Here is a 19,115-nt window from a genome sequence, read left to right on the forward strand (position 1 = left end):
TGGAAGAATATCTAATTTTTGACTCCTCATCCATCTAGGAAAAACCAAAATGAAACAAAAAAGAACAAATCATTGTTAAGTAGACACAAGACCATGAGATATTAATTGACTTTTGGGTTAATGCATTCAATAGGAGATAAGTAGCACAGCAGCTATGATTTTCCATTTCCCTTGGAGCTCACACTACTAAAGGTAGGAAAGATGGGAGACAAGAGACATAGCAGACGAATACTTCAGATCCCCATATCCCCACACCAGCTTTAAGCAGAGCAGCTGCAATTAAATCTATTTATTATATTAAGTTATATGTAAGATTAGTTAAGAAATATACCAATCTAATGGGAAGATCTGGGAATAGAAACCAGGTTTCTTAAGTCTATCGGGAACTGTGTTAGAAAATAAACTTCAGAAAAGTGTCCTGTTTTTTTAATTTGCAAAATGGAAGTAAAAGCGTATATCTGGGATAAATCATAGGGTTGTGAAGATCAAATGAGGAAATGGATATGGATTCCTTTTGAAAAGTTAAACAAGTTCTAAAATGTCAGGTTCCATCACTTTTGGATACTATCTTACAAAGCTGGCCCCTGAGTATATGTTTGCCAATCATCACATCCTCTCTTTCTCGCTATCTTTCCTCTACACATGGAGCACTTCACTTAACTCCAACTTAAACATCACATACAAAGGAATGATAAGCAGTAAGAAAATCCCAATGTGGTGGCAATACCGTGGCGTGTTAAAAAGAAAGAACTAGATTCTGTTGAACTCCGTTTTCGTGGTGCATAACTCCATAGGTCCTATTAACTTCAAAGGGAGCTTCGTGCATGTAAATGATTATATTTATTGGATGCGCTAACTCCTTCTTATCCTCTGGGCACAATTAGAAATATCATAGAAAAATGAATGTCAGAGAGTTGGATCCATATTTGATATTCTATGGGAAATTTCCCATAGTTACAGATGTTAAAAATCCTGCCCAATGGTCTAGTCATGAATTTGTAGTATTTCTTCTTCTATCATCCTTGGAATTATAATTTTCTCTGCTTTTAGAATATTCATTTTTACATTAAAGGAAAAATATTATATTTAGGTCCAGATAAGCTAGTGATAAAATCTTGACTTGTCGTACAAGTTGATACAATAATAGAAATTTAGACTGTGTGGCCTTTCTCTTTCAAGGAATTGTTAGTGCTTTCCTGAGATTATATCATAAATACTTATAACAATCCTGTTCATACTTCAGGTTCACTCTAGGAACTGCTGGTATTCAGTTTATAGGAACTAAATTCCTGGTTGCCCAGTTTAGTATTATATACACTAAACCACACTGTAATTTCAGTATCCATTGTAAACTTAGGTCATTATCAATATTTTTGTTAGGGTAGCTGTAAACTCAGGTTTTCTCCAGTTGAAATCACCACAATGAAAACAGATGGTAGGTGTATGTAGAGCTCACTTTTACACTGATTTGTTGCTTGCTCTCTTTATTTATTTTTTTAAATTTATTTTTCTGTTACAATTGACAATATTATATTGGTTTCTGGTGTACAAAATAGTGTTTAGACATTTAAATACTTACTGATGTAATTCAGTTGTTTGTTCTCTTTAAATTCAGTTGTCTCATCGTTCTTGGCGGAAGTGTCTTCAGAACTAATTCTGACAGCTTAATGCCCTCATCTCATCAGTGAATATAAAGACCTTGAAAGTGTTGTAGACATGAATCTTCAGTAATTTTATAAATATTATACATCCAAGAGGGCAGCTTAACTTTTTAACTGTACATTTTTTAAAGAGACAAAAAAGGAGAAAAATGGGAGAAGTGACTCAAATATTTAAAACTATTATGAAAGAGAAAATGTATACTATTAAACGATGAAAATCTTTACCGGAAATGTACCCACATTTAATTTGTGGTGTGAAAGAAACAAAGATTTTTTTTTTGTAATATTTTGATAAGCAATACAACTTAACGAAAGATTTATTCCAACTAACTTTATAGACAAATAAAACAGTATCAAGTTAATATGGATCCACTTTGAATTATTTGTAAGAAGTAAGCCAAGACAGTCTAATTTTAGTAAATATTTAGAGAGCAAAACAATCCAAAGTATATATAACCATCAAATTTCTGGTGAAAATGTGTGTAAGTGGGCTTATTTTGAAAGAAAAAGTCCTACTCCCAGTGTCATAACCAATTAAATTCTCCAGGTAATGACCCCATTTGCATAGTGAGTGAAACCCACAAGTGGGAATTTTAATGGGCACACCACCTGAGTACAGTAATTGAGAGTGACACAACTTGAACTAGTTTTGTGCTTACCTCACTGAAAATTCTACTCATATTATTTTTAATGTCAAGCTACAAGTCAAATTTCAAAATGATGGATTTGTTCTTTTTTAAGCACCGAGTTTGAATAAAAGAAATGCTTTAATTCTGTTATGCATTGCATATCTTTGCTTTAACTAATCTGTAGTTCTGATTCTAACCATTGCTTCATTTTCTTTAGTGATTGGAATTTAATTTTATTCATTAATTTGTGAATAATTAGGTAAAAAATAATGTCCTCAGCAGCCAAATTGCTTTTGGATTGCAATTTAATGTACTTTTATCAGAATATTTATTATAGTTAAGCTGGCATAATAGTTTACTAACGTGTAATTGTGTAAATATGCTCAATTATTTTTTCTGATGATCTAACAAAATCTAATATAAAATGTATTCATGGGTATTTCCCTCCTCCTTCACCTCAACACCAATAAAACAGTTCCTGCAGAGCTGATCACAGATGCCCTGTCATCTGAAGGTGTTCCTTTTGAAAGATATTCTCCTTATCTCTCAGGCACTATTCATGTCCTTGAAAGAAATGTGCATTCTGATTGAGGGATCATATGATGTCCACATTAAATTATATAACAAAGCTGATCTCAAGATTCTAATAATCATTACACACAGGTTGAACTGTGCTTTCTGGATTTTAAAATGACATTTTAAAACTTCTTTTGTTTCATTCTAAGATTGCTTGAGATCCTAACTATTTGTAGGTGTTTGACACCACTCTACCACATCTGCAATTGGCATAGCATCCAGCAGACAAGCTCTGTACATTTTTACACTGCAACCTACCAAGTTAAGAAATGTATTGGTTCAATATAAAACAGCAGGCTGTTTTTAGACATAGTTACTAGTGCACAAGCTTTAATATGGCTTTGCTTCATCCTATAATGAGATCTTTTGGTTCCCTGCTCAACAGGCTTTTATTCCTTTGCAAAAGGCTATGAACTATGTCAAGTGAATCAGCTGCTTTTGTACACCCTCTTTCTTGGCTTTGGAATGTAATTCCTTTGCTTCTACCATTTTATGCATCAGACAGGACTTAAGAACCTTTTCAATTTTTCAAGTTAAACTTAGAATTTGTTTGAATTTGCTTTTCACTATTTTCCTAATAATTACATTCTCAACTGAACCCCACACAAAGACCTGCCTGGAAGTGAACACTTACTTGTAGAGCTATACTTTGTCTTTAATATATATATGTCTTTAATATATATGTCTTTTATATATAGTCTTTAATATATATAATATATAATACATATGTACACACACACACACACACCCCACAAAGGATGGTTATCTAAAATGATGCAAATGGTGTAGATTTCTGCTTGCCTAGAGATCCTGTTTTCTAGATGGGGCTTGGCTCTGGCTTTGCTTATAATTCTTTTTACCTCAAGACTGTCTATTGACTTTATTACAATTTATTTATACAGTATTTTGATTCACAATTCAACGTAGAGGGAGCAGCCATTGGGAATTTTGCAGTGTGAAGATACATGATGGATTTAGTCATCAGTGATAGCTTTTGCAAAAACTACCCTCCACATTAGGGCTATATCATAATGTTATGCCCTCTCCACAACCCCTTCCATTTTGACCAAAATCTCTAAAAGTAATCTTAAATAAGCAAGTAAATATTAATAGTCTCACTATTGGAACTAAAATTTTTCTCATGGGAAATGTCAAAATCAGATTTCTTCCCTGGATTGAAACTTCCTTAGGGTTAGATGACCCTCCTGAGTAAAAATTTATAGGTTAAAAGGGGGCATGGAAAGAAGGGTTAAAAGGACTTCCCCTTGTAGTAACTAATACTTGATTTAAAAAAATAGTAAATGTGGAATAAACCCTATTAACATATTAACTGCCTTTTAAAAGTACAAAAGAGAAAAATGGATATTATAGTATTTGATGAAATTTTACCTTGCCTGTTGGATTAGATGTAACAAATCTACAGGCCTACAAATCACAAGTAATCAGAAAGGGCATACAGGTCTTGAATAATTTAAAAAATAATCTTATTAATAAGTACACTTATTTATTAGGTGGTTGGGTAAATCTAAGCATTTAAACTGGAATTCAAGAAGTCAAGCCATAGAGATTCTGGACTTGAGTCTTATTTATGTTAGGCAGTGACTTTGACATTTCTAACATTAGAATCTAGGACACTAATATAATGTATATGGAATGTTACCTTATAAGGTTCCCTTGGTTACTCATTGAACTATTTAGAGAAAAACTGACTACTTCAGGTGAGAAAAATGGGTATAGTTGATACACTGTAAGAACACACAAAAAAAATTGTTATATTTATAAATAAAAAGCTTCTTAAATAAAGATATTTTGGGGGTTAAATACTTAAAAATTGTGCCAACTCAAACTCTAGATGAAAATGCTTCTGATGATTTACTTTTGGGTGAAATTTATTAAATCTAATACCTAATTTCATAGACCTTTCATGTTTAAGTATATTAAAAAAATTACCTTGATTTTTATAAGTTGGGTGATAATTCCAAAATAAATAAATGGAAACAAGTTACTAAAATAAAGATAAAATTTTGACCTATTACAAATCTTTTAAAAACACTATGTTTTGAAATCAAATCTTAGTTGCGATTTGCAGTATAAACTGATTTGAATCTTTCTTAGTTCATTATGTATATGAGACATGTGACTTACATAAGAAGACTAGGAAATCTTCAGAAAAGGAAGTAACAAGATTTAAAAAAGCCTCAGGTTTTAAAATTATAATTGAATTTGTTCAAATATCCATCAATTAGTGTATCAATTAGATAGAATATATGCTAAAGCACAATAGAGAAATCATTTTTTTTATTTCAAAATAATGTAGTCAGAATAATACAGGTCCAGTTTAAAAATATTTAAGATTAAGTTTCCACATTTAAAATGATATCAGATTTATAACTGTAAAACATAGCACTTAGTCATGATGGCCATATAATCAACAAAACATTTTACATACAGAAATTCTAAAATGTATTGAAACTATTTTCACATTTGCCTACTTTTTTTTCACTTTTAAAAAAATCATACATGGTACTTTATGGAATGACTGTAGACTACAGGAAAAATACTGTGAATATAAATATGAAAAAAGAAATTCTGCTATTAATGTTCTCTGTTATAGAGAAACATTACTTTAAAAGTGCTAATATTTTTATCTCAAATAGTAGCAGAATATATTTAAATATTAGACAAACCACTTAGAAAATTCTGCAGGATAAAAAGTGAAATATTTTAACAATTCCAGGTTATCAGAAGGCTTTATATGTCAATACACAGATGACACTCTCACATCCTAATACATATGCCTAAGTTAATTCTGGGTATATGTAAATATTCAGATTCTGGTTACTATGAAATAGTATAAAGCTATTCTTATATTTGATGTAACAAACAAAACATGCTCTTTAGACAAAGATGAGAAAGACATATGTTTACTAGAATTCTATTTAAAATAGAAATTTTAAAGGGGTGTGTGTGTGTGTATTTGTGTGTGTAAATAGCACTAAATGGGGGAATTAAAGAGTATGTTCTTTTTAAAGTCCTTTAAATAATGACATAACTAAAAACTAGGTTTCACCTCAAAGAAAAAACCAAAGGTGCCCTTTCCATGCTTTAGGTTTAAATCCCTCTTAAAAGTTGAGGTTTGCTAAAAGCTTCCTGAAAAATACTTGTTTTTACTATTAATTTGATATTCAATAAGAAGAATTAAAAATAACTCAATACGAAGTATATTTTCGAAATTTCTACAAGGAATTACATTAAATCAAACAAAACCACAACTGTGGAAAGATCAAACTTAGTAGAAAAGCTCATAGTGTGAAAATTTTTTCTCCCTTTTATCTCTATCTCAATAACTATACACTCAGTCATGTTATGGACTTATTTCAGTATACTTAAGGTTCTTTATAACTCGCCACATTGGTTTAATTTTACATGAAATTGTAATACCGAAATTTGGTCACAGTAGTGGATATTGAGCCTCCACTGCATCAGAACGAATGCTTTGCATTGAAGATTAACTGTTTATAAAATATAACATTGGTTAAGAAACAATCCAAAACAAACAAATGTACACCCCACCCTCTGAAAAAAAGACCTACAGCTATGAAATTAAAAAATAAAGCTTTTGAATAAATCAAAATCAAAATATTGAATTTTAATATTAAAGATCTTCTAATTTGAATGCAGTTTGTCAAACGTATGCCACATTCTTTATAAAATATAGGTCTTTATTTGGCAAAGCATTGCTTTATGACAAACTTAATAATTTTTAAATTATATATGATAAAGTGAATATTTGAAATTAAATTTTATAGTTTTCTTAATATAAGCTGTAGTTCTACGACTAAAGAAAATACATACTTAAGAAATTTTTAACTGCTTACGTGCACACACAGTTCAGGCTGTTCACCTATAACTTTGTCTTAAATCTAAATAATTCAAGCAGCAGATGAATCACTCATCCTAAGAAGCTTCCTCAAATGCTACATTCTTATTGAAGCCTCCTGAATATTCCAGTAGATATTAGCTGTTTTTTTTTTATTTTTCCTGTGTATTCCTATAGGCTTTTGAGTTTTATTCTCTTATAATCCTCACTTCAGTATGCCTTCTGGAATGGTCTTTATAGGTCTTTTTCCTCTGCTAAACTGTATTCTCCTCTGGGTGGGAACTGAATGACATCTGTATCTGAGTCTCAGCAGGAGCTTATACACAGTAGGCACCCAATGTCTGCTGAACAAGTGGAAAAAGTGGAGAACAGATCATAGAGATCAATACTGGGTGCCCAACTACAGTTTGGGTCTGTTTCCCAAAGTTTATTTTAAAGTAAAAAATGTTTACTGTTAACCATTAATAGATACACATTAAAAATAAATTGTGTAGTTTTAACACCCACTGAAAATAATACATTTGGAGCAAGGGGCTCCTGAGAATTATTAAAAGAAATAGAAATATGCATGTAAATGAGGAGACATTCATTTTTTTCTAGGGGAGTGGCCAAAATGTCTCTCAGTCATTGTAACCCATAAAATAGTTTAAAAGTAGTTAAAATTTCACATATTAAACCATGTATATTTGGTTAGAGAATAAAGGCCTTCTGAGATTACTTAAAATGAGTTAACAGTGCAAATACTGAGTTGCTTCATGAGAATCTTACCATGTGCTTTTTCTTCCTTCTTAAACATTTTGAAACACTCTCCAGTTTTAATACAAACAAAAGATAAATATTTATGAAGGAAAACAAATTCCACAGCACTCCATACAGATTTCCAAACAGTCTGATGATTCACAACAGGCATCCATGATGCCACAATCCATGTCACAAGGGCAGTTGCAGTCATCCCCCATTTCATCTCCACAGCAACAGCAGCAGGCTTCTGAGGTGCATATGCCACACGAAGCTTGTCCCAGGACAATATTGCAGAGGGTCAGGAATTCACAGAACAAGCAGGCCAGGATACAGTGGACACAACAATCTTCATTTTCAATTGGGAAAAGTCCACATAGTGAGAAAAAGAAGAAACACAAAATATATGTCATCAATAAACTGAATAATGATTTGATCAAAATAAGTAATCCAAAACCCAATGACAAGCAGTCCTAAAAGTCTTTTGTGGACAAGAAGCTCAAGAAGAAACTTAAGTTAAATTTTAAATGATCAATCTTTAGAGGTAGATAGATACTCCATATGAGAAACATATATTGTACTTGTATATACCTGCTCATGCACATCTAGACTAGATTATTATTCCCTCACACTGTGCAATGGTCCTTGTTCCTAGGTTCCACTTTACTACGTTTCTTACCCATCTTCCCTATATCCGGTTGCTCTCTATAACAAAGAATAAAATGAATATATGACATTAAAATCCTTCAGAAATAGAAATTTCTTTCAACTCCACTGACCTGCTCTAAAATTAAAAGGAAAAAAAAATGTAAACATGACATAATTGGTACATTATTGAATAATTGAATCAATAGTTAAATTTAAATCTATTAAACTGGGATCAGCATGTTCTATTTTATAATGAAACTGACTCAATTTCATAGTATCAATTTTTTTTCCATTTTGCAGGAGTTAAAGAAAAATAGACTCTCTGGTCAGGTCTAACCATTGTTTCTGGAATCTAAGTTCTTCTGTATATTTCTAACAAAGAATTTGTACCTTAGCAAATATGAATAATGATACAATAACATGGCTTTCCTACTTCCTGTGTGGCAAAGTACTTTACATTTTTTATTATTTCCTAAAACATCTCTAATAATGCCTCTCTAAAAAATAATGTTTACCAAACTTCATGAACTGACATAAAGGGGTGAAAAATCAAACAGATTACAATCTTTAAATTTAGTACTCCATATTCTAAATTTTTCTTTAGAATTTGGGAGCAAGTGAGAGGAGCAGTTGAAGAAAATTTCTATTTCTAGAGGGCTTGAACATGTCATAAAATCATTTAAGACCAACATTATAAGACATCTAATTTCAGAAGCATTTGTGAATTTTTACCAGGATCATTTCTGGGTTTTATGCTGCTGTTATTGGTTGGTGGAGGTTTTTTGTCTTTTTTTTTTTTTTGTATTTTGTACAATGCAAGTTTTAATGAAGCATTCTGCTTTCGACAACAGCAATAATACATAACAATGCCCACTCCATTCCACTGTCATAGCCCTTTGTGTTTCTGTATTTGGCTTTAAAGCTGAGTGCTTTTAATGAGTTTCAGTAAACTGTGTGACCATCTCTAATAAACCACCCAATTCCCTGAACATACCTGTTTCTCTATACTCTCTAACTTCATAGAGAGTCTCTAACTTTGTAAAAGGGAGGAATGTGGAAACACAAGATCATACTCTACATGCCAGATGGCAAAAGGGGGCAGGGTCCGAAAAGAACTCAAGGAAAGCTCCAAAGTTGTCAGTACAATTAAAGGGTAAAAGAAGACACCAAGCTTTCCTTCTACTCTTCTCAGTGCCAACCCCACCCTCACATGCAATGATCTGTGGAACAACTAGCAAAAGCTCATAAAGTTATAAGAGTCTGCAGGTTGCTTTCCATCTTCCCCTAATGTTTTTAGTAGTATCTAGTCATTTCAGGAGAAAGCTGAAAGCAGTTACATGAATCCAAATCTGTAGCCTTGGAAAGTTCTGGGTTTCTAAAGCATATCTGTGATTTCCTTCTTTCCATATTCTTTCTATGAATTTTTATCCCGATACTTGTCTTATGTGTCTTTGTACAGTAGAGCTGCTCTTCCAGGAGTATATTATCATTACTTGTAAAATATTTGATGTTATAAAGAACTAGCTTTATTAAGAAAATAGTGTTTAACTGGCAAGACAGTTCCATTCAACATACCTTCAAACAAATACTCATATTAACTGATTCTAACAACACTTCTGACCTTAATTTTCTTTTCTTTTGTGGAATGCTTATATTTCAAGACTGAAAGGGAGAATTTACAAAAACTCATTTGACAATGAAGAATCTTTAACTGATTAATCTTAAAACACTAAGAATAGTTATTAAGTATTAGATTCTTTATGTATTAATCATAAACTATAACATACATAGAACTGTATGTGATGGATTAACTGATTTTATAGGGGAAAGATTTTAACAAGAGTCGTCCCATCCAGCCTTCGAAATAGAGAATTATAATATCTTCAAAGCCTGCTTTGGTCCCTTCCTAAGTTTCTTCCTATCCTGAGATATAATCACTATCTTGAATGGTGAACGAAACTTACCTTTTTTTTTTTCCTGACAACAGTGAACATGTAAACATCCCTACATAATCTATCAGAAAGGAAATGACACCATATGAATTACTGGGAGTAGCATTTTTTGGTCAATGTTATGTGTTTCAGATTTATCCTAGTTGATTCATGTAGCTTTAGTTCATCTATTTTCCAGGTGTATAGTATTCTGTTGATTCAAAATACCGTAATTTATTTATCTATCCTACTATTTATGAACATTTTGGTCATTTCTAGTGTTTTTGCTATTATAAACATGACTGTCTGAAATAGTTTTGTGCATTTCTCCTAGAGTACACATACTAAATAACTAGCAATAAAATCGTTGGGTCACAGGATGTGCATATGTTTAATCTTATTAGGTGATACCAAATTTGTTTCCAAAGTGATTGCTCCAAAATTTACTCCCACCACCCAAGTACGAGAATGCTCATTACTCCACATCCTCACCAATCATCAAGATTGTCATACTTTCATATATGCCAATTAGTTGAATGTGAAAAGGCATGTCATGGTGGTTTTACCTTATATTTATTTATTTACGTGTTTGTTGGCCATTCATGCTTCCTGTTCTTTCGAATGGCTGTTTAAGGTGTTCATGTTCTCACCTCACTTTTCTATCACCCAAATATAGTTTACTTTTTTTCTTATTTATTTATAGAAGTTCTTCATATACTCAAGATACCAGCCTCTTGTCGAAATCATTATCCTTTCTCAGTATGTGGCTTTTCTTATTTAAAATAACAATAGACAAATGAGCTAATTTTTGGACCTTGAGAGTTTCAAGTGATGAAAAGAAATCTAAATCAAATCTTGTAGTTAGCCAGAGATATGGGGTTACATGGCTGAGGATGTGAAGTGACGATGAACAAGAGGTGGCGTTAACAAGATTTGATAGCACAATGAAATAAAAAGTTTCAATGTCTGATTCAAAACAAAAGAGTCCATCCATCCCTATATACATAAAGTTAGAAGAAATCACTAAGTAATCCAGAGGAAGAGATTGAATGTGATTGGTGTGAAATCAACAGCCCTCAAGATGTAAAGGGATAGCGAGTGGCATTCCAAACTAAACAACTCATTGCCACTCATAGGAAATAGTCATTTGAGAATTAAAGTCTTTTCCAGATCTTAAGACAATAATGACAGTTCTAAAGAAATTAGCTGTAAGTCAAGAATAAAATCTCACCAAACTCCGACTCTTAGCCAACAAGACCTACAAATTAAGTCGGTTAAATTATCTTTGTATTTTTTAGTAAATAAAGAAAATGGAAAAATAAAGTTCTTAGCTCTACATAGAGAAAATTCTCCTTTTCTAGCCTATTTTCTACAACACAGTGTGATTTCTATAACAAATAGGTATAAGAGGTGATTTTATATAGAATGGGGAGTGTAGTGTTAATGAAGGAAAAATATTCATTTGCTGTTGTCAGAATTAAGAAATGTGTTGCTTGCAAATGTATTTTCCCATTCAGATGGTTGTCTTTTTACATTATCTCAGGAGAGGAAATGTTTTAATCACTCTTTTATTTTTTTTTAAACCTATTTATTTAGGAAACTTACTTTATACTACACTTTGTCTTAAGCTCTTAATAAATGTTAATTCATTTATTTCTAATAACATTCCTAAGAGGAAGTTCTGGTATCATCTCCATTTTACCAATACAGAGAGAGACTTTCAGAAAATGTAGGAATTTACCCAAGTCATAGAGGTAGTAAGCAGCAGAGCCAGGGTCAGAACCCACACAGTTAGTGTCCATGGTCTATGCTCTAATTTAGCGTGTCGTGTATGTTGCCACTGCAGGGAAGGGTCACTCCTAACACTTGCTTCATTTTCCTGGGAGAATGATTAGTAATAAATTTTTAAAAATTATTTCTCTTTCAGATCTGTTTTTAGCCTTAGTCTCTTTTCCTTTCTAAAGATGATTTCGAATTTCAGTTTAATGGAAAGTTGATAGTAAATGTAAACCTTCAACAAGAACAAAGTTTACGAGCTGGAAGACCGATAAAGTGCCAGTCTCATTGTCAAAATAGACATAAGACAGAGATGGTGTCTCCATCAAAAAAAAAAAAAAAGTCTGTAAGTTTAAAACATAAAAATTAAGGTCCCTGGTTATACAAACAAGAGCATTGTAGAGATTACATAGGAACTCTAGTGGTAAAATATATGGTAATGACAAAGGTCTCAAAAGAATAAGCTCTTTATGTAACTATTAAAACTTACAAAAAATAGATATCTTCTTTAAACACAGAGTCTACACAATTTTCTAGAAAAGCACGTTGGGCTACTCTGAAAAACCAAATCTATTAAGAGGCCTCTAAAAAAGCCACAAACCAAATTGCATTTTAGAGATTAGAGTGATACTAAGAGCGCATTTACAGAGATGCCTACCAGAAACTTTCATTTCCTGTACTTTATAAGTAGAGAAATACGTTGATATAACAAAATATAGATAACAATAACAAAAAGAATCCCTAATACTATCAAATCAATTTCATAATCTAATTTTCATTTCTTGACTGAAACATTTTTCTTTTCCAAATGTGTTCTAGAAAGTGACTTTATTATGACTTGGGCTAAGGAAAATAAACTTAGAATATCTTTTACAGTTTCTACCACTACCACTTCCCCCACCAGAGGAATCAAGAATCATAAAAGACATTATGATATTGGTTTTATTTCAAGCAAAGAGAGAATTAAAAGAATTATCAAACTAAGAAGACTTAAATAGAGGAACAAACTTTTAAAAAAGTGAGTCCTTTGTATCCATGTAGTTCACTGTCAGAAATAATTTTTGCCCCTGTTCTTGAGGTTTTCAGTTTTTATGATTTTATTCAGCTATATTTGCATTCTTTGTCAAAAGTGTTTAACCTCCATGAAGACAACCAGGCTCTGGGATGGGTGCCTGTTCCAAACTGGTCTAAGCAAGGACTGCACAACTTGGTGTACTACTAAGAGCAGAATGTGTCACAAGACAACTACTGCAAATTTAGGAAAAGAAAGTAACACGCCAGGAGCCAAATGGCTAAGAACGAAAGCATAAAAGGAAATCTTTAGTACATTTGATTAAAAAAAAAAAAAAAAAGAATTACTGCGGTCACAAAACCAAACAAAATCTTTGCATTCTATGAAAATTCAGTGTTAAACTCATGCAGCTGGCATTTCTGGAAATCACCTAGCTTCCCAATATCATGAAGGGAACAACTGCAACCTACTTAAACAGCATCTCAGGTGACTGATGAAAATATGTGTGACAGATCCAAGAGACTTTGTTGCACTTAAAAATGAGACTGAAAATGTGTTGCTACTAGACCAGGTTAGTTTAATAAGGAACTTATCCCCAGTTGATTTCCCCAATCATATGTAGCCAAAAATACTAGGAAAATATGGGGAAAACAGTTTTTTATAGTAAAAGGAACCCTAAGAGCCATCAGAAAATTTGCACAGTAAACTCAGCTCTATTTTAAATGAGTCTCTTATATTTCTTTAGTTTCCTTCTTTTAAGATGTGGTATGACAGCTGCTCTGAATTTCTTGGAATAAAGACACTGAACAGCGAAGTACAGGGAGGGCAAAGAGCAGTGAGTTCTGAGAATAACCCACAGCCCCTTTTTGAGCAAATGCAGATTTGCACGTGTTTTATCTTGACCAATCTCTAATAGCACTTCCTATGACTTAAAATGCTTAAAAAATACTTTCTTAATCAGGCCCTTATCACGTAAACTATATATTGAGAAACAAAGGTTCATTATCCTTTTGAAGAGGTTAACAGTATGCCAAAAAGCACCATAGATTAGAATGTGAACAGTCAGTTATGTGTAACTATAATTTAAGAAATTGCAATTGAGATCAAACCTGGTAGTAATGCTATAAAGAACCCACAGGTATTTCCATGTCTTCAGCTGCTAAGACTCATATCTGCCTGGCAGGAGTATAAGGGGACTCATTGTGCAGAGGAAGCCCGACTGGGTGAAGGCATTCCTCTTCCTAGAAAATGCTTTCTTGGGACTGTTGTTTCTCAACACAAAGTCAAAAAGCAGTCTAGAAGTGGGTTTTGGTAATCCTGAATCACAGCCAGGATGTCTAAGTTAGTATCTGTTCTCTATGAAAAGCCAGATGTGAGGAATGAGATGCAGACATCTCCAGGGAGTTCTGCTCCTCAAGTGTTCATGAGTGCAGGAAATACTTACTAATACAGTATGGTAGCTCAGCTCCAAGTAGCTCTGTGTTTCCAAGCCAGAGGACACACAGCATCTGGCCTACAGCCTTGGAATGACCTGCTGCCTGCATAAATTAGAAGTGTGCCTCGTACACAGAACCCTCTGGCACACTGCTGTCCTCCCCGTGAGGCCCTGCATCTTAGCCAGAACACAGAAAACATTTTCCTACTGGAAAAGAAAGTGAGTTAGGTAGGAAGGTTAAGAGAAAGAGAACTACGTTTCCCACTGCAACACAAAGACGATCACACTTAAAGAAACAATAATAATCTTTACTATTATCTTTCCTCTCAACGAACTCAAAAGAACTTTGGGGGAAAAAATCACCTTTCTCCCACACCCCACGAAGTGCCATCTCAATAATTTTCTCACCATGTGTTCGAATTCTGGAATCCATCCATCTCCTGTGGGAGGTGCATTCATATTTTAAATTACAGTAAGTGGATAGTATATTTTGTTTGTTTGTTTCTATTATTCTATTACCCTGCTGCTTCCTGATCTGTGGTCGATTCATTAAATATTGCAGAGATATTTTATCCAGTAATTGTTGGTCATGACTTAACTGGAGCATTAATTCAAGTAGTTTTTCTAAAGAGTCACATTTTACAAAGTCTAGGAAGGTAACATATATACCAGGATACCTTTTATTTCCTAGGAGCTTTACAGAGAATTCTGAAGAGGAGCAAAAGTTCAGTTAGTAGAGATGTTTATTTAAAACATTTTACATGCAGGGTTAGTATGTGAGCAGAGCAGAGGGGAAAGAAAAGCTAAAAAATATCACTAGTACAAATAATATTTACATTAGTTTATTGAAACTTTCCAATACTTGATGATCACAAATTTGATAGCTGGTAATAATAACAGTACTGTTTTAACGGGGTTATGGTGAGGATTAAAAAAGACAATGCATATAACAGTCTCAATAAAAAAGTTATCATGTACTTACTAAATGTTATTACTATGATAGCAACAAGAAGCCTGCCAATGTTTCTTTTACGGCCAGTCTACTTTAAAAAAGAGGTTTATAAAAGGCTTTAACTTAATAAGAGAGAACCAAGAAGGCAACTCTAAGAGAATCTGCAGAAGAGTAGAAAGAAATCTGTCTGGAAAGAACTAGTAAATTTTGTGTTTGGCTATAGCAGAAGGTTTAAAAATAATCAACTTTTTCCATATTTAAATTAATAGCTATTTTGTCAGGAAGCTAAAAAGCAAAAACAGTGAAACTATACTTCATTCTATTCAATGCTGACTATATTAAGCTGGCCAGCTGAAATATCTTTAGTCCAAAAAGTTTAATAACAAGGTTGAATATTACTTCTGGATTCCAAAATCTACTTTAGATCTTAAAAGCATTTTCCTATGAAGAATCAATGTTTAACAGTTTGTTAAAGTTGGTCACAATATCATCTACAGCTAGAACAAAATATACGAAAGTAAATCCTCTAGTTTTAGTGAATATATGTATTTGTATAAAAATGATCTAAAAAATCTCTCCCGAAAGCTTAACTCAATATTTTTCCTATTTTTATTTTTGCAACTGTGTTTATGTCACAATTCACATTTCAGTTTCACTTCTTCATTGTGCTTCCTTGAATATGTGCAAGGTATATTATAAAATGAAAGCAGCTTTTTTTTTTTTAAAGCTATATAGTACCCACTGAGATAATCCTGTAAAAGCTGCTGCTGATAACATAGCATCCATGCCATATTGGATCCTTTTTATTTATTTGTACATACTGTGAAATGATCACCAAAATGTTTAGTTAACATCTGTTATCGTAATTACACATTTTTTGTTTCTTGTGATGAGAACTTTTAAGATTTACTCTCTTAAAAAAACTTTCAAATATGTGATACAGTATTATTAACTATACACACAGTACTAGACATTCCATCCCCATTACTCATTTATTGTATAACTGGAAGTTTGTACCTTTTGACATCCTTCACGAATTTTATACTCCTCCGTGCCCTGCATCTTCCCATGGACAATAGGTTCTTTGCATCTATGAGCTCACAGTTGTTTGTTGTTGTTGTTGTTGTTAATTTCATATATAAGATTGTATTTGTTTTTCTCTAATTTACTTCAGTAATGATCTTGATGACCTAAGAATTTATCCATGTAGTTGCAAATGGTAGGATTTCCTTTTTTTTTAATGCCTGAATAACACTCTATTGTATGTATTTACACCACTTCTTTATTCATGCATTCATCCATGGACATTTAGATTGCTTCTATACCTTGGTTATCGTAAATAATGCTGCAATGAACATGGGGGGGGCACATATCTTTGTTAGTGTTTTCATTTCCTTCAAATAAATATGGAGAAGTAGAATTACTGTATCCTATGGTAGTTCTATTTTTAATTTTCAGATGAACCTCCATACTATTTCTCAAAGAGGCTACACCAATTTACATTACCATCAACGGTGCAAAAGTGTTCCCTTTTCTCCACATCCCTGCCAATGCTTGTTATTTCTTGTCTTTTGGTAATAGCCATTTTTACACGTATGAAGGGATGCCTTATTGTAGTTTTGATTTGCATTTCCCTTATGATTAATGATACTGAGCACCTTTGCATGTACCTGTTGTCCATCAATGAGTCTTTTTTGGAAAACGTCTATTCAGATCCTCTGTGCATTTTTTGTTTGAATTGTTTTGTATAACCCCTTAGTGGATATATGATTTGCAAATATTTTTTCTTATTTCATAGGTTGCCTTTTCATTGTATTGATGGTTTTCTCTACTGTGCAGAAGCTTTTTTAAATTTGATGTAGTTCTATTTGTTTATTTTTGCTTTTGTTGCCTTTAATTTTGGTGTCAAATCTAAAATATCATCAGCAAGATTGATGTCAAGGAGTTTACCACCTATGTTTTTTCCTGGAAGTTTTATAGTTTCAGGTCTTATGTTCAAGTCTTTAATCTATTTTGTGTGTGTGTGAGTGTGTGTGTGTGTGTGTGTGTGTGTGTGTGTGGTAAGATAGTGCCCATGTGCCTGTCCTGTTTCCCCAGCACCATTTCTTGAAAAGACTATCCTTTCTCCATTGTATATTTTTGCTCTGTTTCGTAAATCAATTGACTATATACATGTGGGTTTATTTCTGGGCTCTCTATTCAGTTTGATTGATCTGTGTGTCTGTTTTTATTCTAATATCATGCTGTTTTGATTACTATAGCTTCATAATATAGTTTGACTTCAGGGAGTGTGATGCCTACAGCTTTGCTATTTTTTCTCAAGATTGATTTGGCTACTTGGGGTCTTTAATAGATCCATACAAATTTTAGGTGTTTTATTTCTTTGAAAAATGCCATTGGAATTTTAATAGGGATTGCTCTGAATCTATCTGTAGATTGCTTTGGGCAGTATGGACTTTTTAACAATATTAATTTTCCAATCCATGAGTATGCAATATCTTCCCATTTATGTCACCTTCAATTTCCTTCATCAATGTCTTATAGCTTTCAGAATATAGGTCTTTCACTTCCTTGATTAAAGTTATTTCTAGGTATTTTATTCTTTTTGATGCAATTGTAAATGGGACTGTTTTCTTAATTTCTACTTTTGGTAGATCATTCTTATACATAGAAATGCAACATATATTTGTATATTGATTTTGTATCCTGCAACTTTACCAAATTCATTTATTAGTTCTAACATTTTTTTGACAGAATCCTTAAGGTTTTCTATACATAATGTGATGTCATCTGCAAATAGTGACAGTTTTACTTCTGCCTTTCAAATCAGACACCTTCTTTTTCTTTTCCTTGACTAATTGCTCTAGTTAGGATTTCTAATACTATATCGAATAAAAGTGGCGAGAGTGGGCATCCTGTATACTTCCTGGTCTTAGGGGAAAAGCTTTCAGCTTTTCACCATTGAGTATGATATTAACTGTGGGTCTATCAAATATGACCTTCAATATGTTGAGTGAGGTATGGTCCCTCTACACACACTTTGTTTAGAGGTGTTTTTTTTTTTTTTAAATCATAAATTGATGCTGAATTTTATCAAATGCTTTTTTTTTTGCATCTATTGAGATGAACATATAATTTTTATTCTTCATTTTGTTAATGTAGTATAACACATTGATTGATTAGTAGATGCTGAATCATCCTTGAATCCCTGGAATAAATCCCACTTGATCATGGTGTATGATCCTTTAAATAGATTGTTGAATTTGGTTTGCTAAAGTTTTGCAGAGGATTTTTGCATCTATGCTCATCAGGGATATTGGCCTATAATTTACTTTTCTTGTGGTATCCTTGTCTAATTTTGGTATCAGGGTGATACTGGCCTGGTAAAATAAATTTGGAAGTGTTTCTTCCTCTTCTATATTTTAGAAGAGTTTGAGAATTGGTGGTAATTCTTCTTTAAGCGTTTGGTAGAATTCACCGGTGAAAGCATTTGGTCTTGATTTTGTTTATTGGGAGTTTTAATTATTGATTCAAACGCAATACTAATAATTGTTCTGTCTAGATTGTCTATTTCTTCATGATTCGGTCTTGGTAGGTTATACATTTCTATGAATTTTCCAATTTCTTCTAGGTTGTCAAAGTTGTTGGCATATAATTGTTCATAGCAATCTCTCATGATCTTTTGTATTTCTGCGATATTAGTTGTGACATCTCATCTTTCACTTCTAATTTTGAATCCTCTCCTTTTTTTCTTGATGAGACTAGTTAAAGGTTCTTCCATTTTGTTTATCTTTTCAGGAAAGCAGCTCTTGAGTTTCACTGATCTTTTCTATTGTCTTTTTAGTCTCCAGTTCATTTATTTTCACTTGATTTTTGT

At 32.6% G+C, this 19,115-nt stretch overlaps 1 protein-coding gene across 2 annotated transcripts in view; it reads right to left on the minus strand.

The window, feature by feature from the left end:
- Window positions 1–1,435: 1,435 nt before the first annotated feature.
- Window positions 1,436–19,115, minus strand: part of MDFIC (MyoD family inhibitor domain containing) — an 87,433-nt gene continuing 69,753 nt past the window's right edge. For both annotated transcript variants that reach the window (XM_036231022.1, XM_036231021.1), the window contains exon 5: window positions 1,436–7,833. In XM_036231022.1, coding sequence (XP_036086915.1) covers window positions 7,586–7,833 — 248 coding nt within the window. In that variant the 3' untranslated portion in view covers window positions 1,436–7,585. The remainder of the gene's footprint in view (window positions 7,834–19,115) is intronic.

Source organism: Rousettus aegyptiacus, unplaced genomic scaffold (assembly GCF_014176215.1).
Source record: "Rousettus aegyptiacus isolate mRouAeg1 unplaced genomic scaffold, mRouAeg1.p scaffold_m13_p_13, whole genome shotgun sequence".
NCBI lineage: Eukaryota > Metazoa > Chordata > Mammalia > Chiroptera > Pteropodidae > Rousettus > Rousettus aegyptiacus.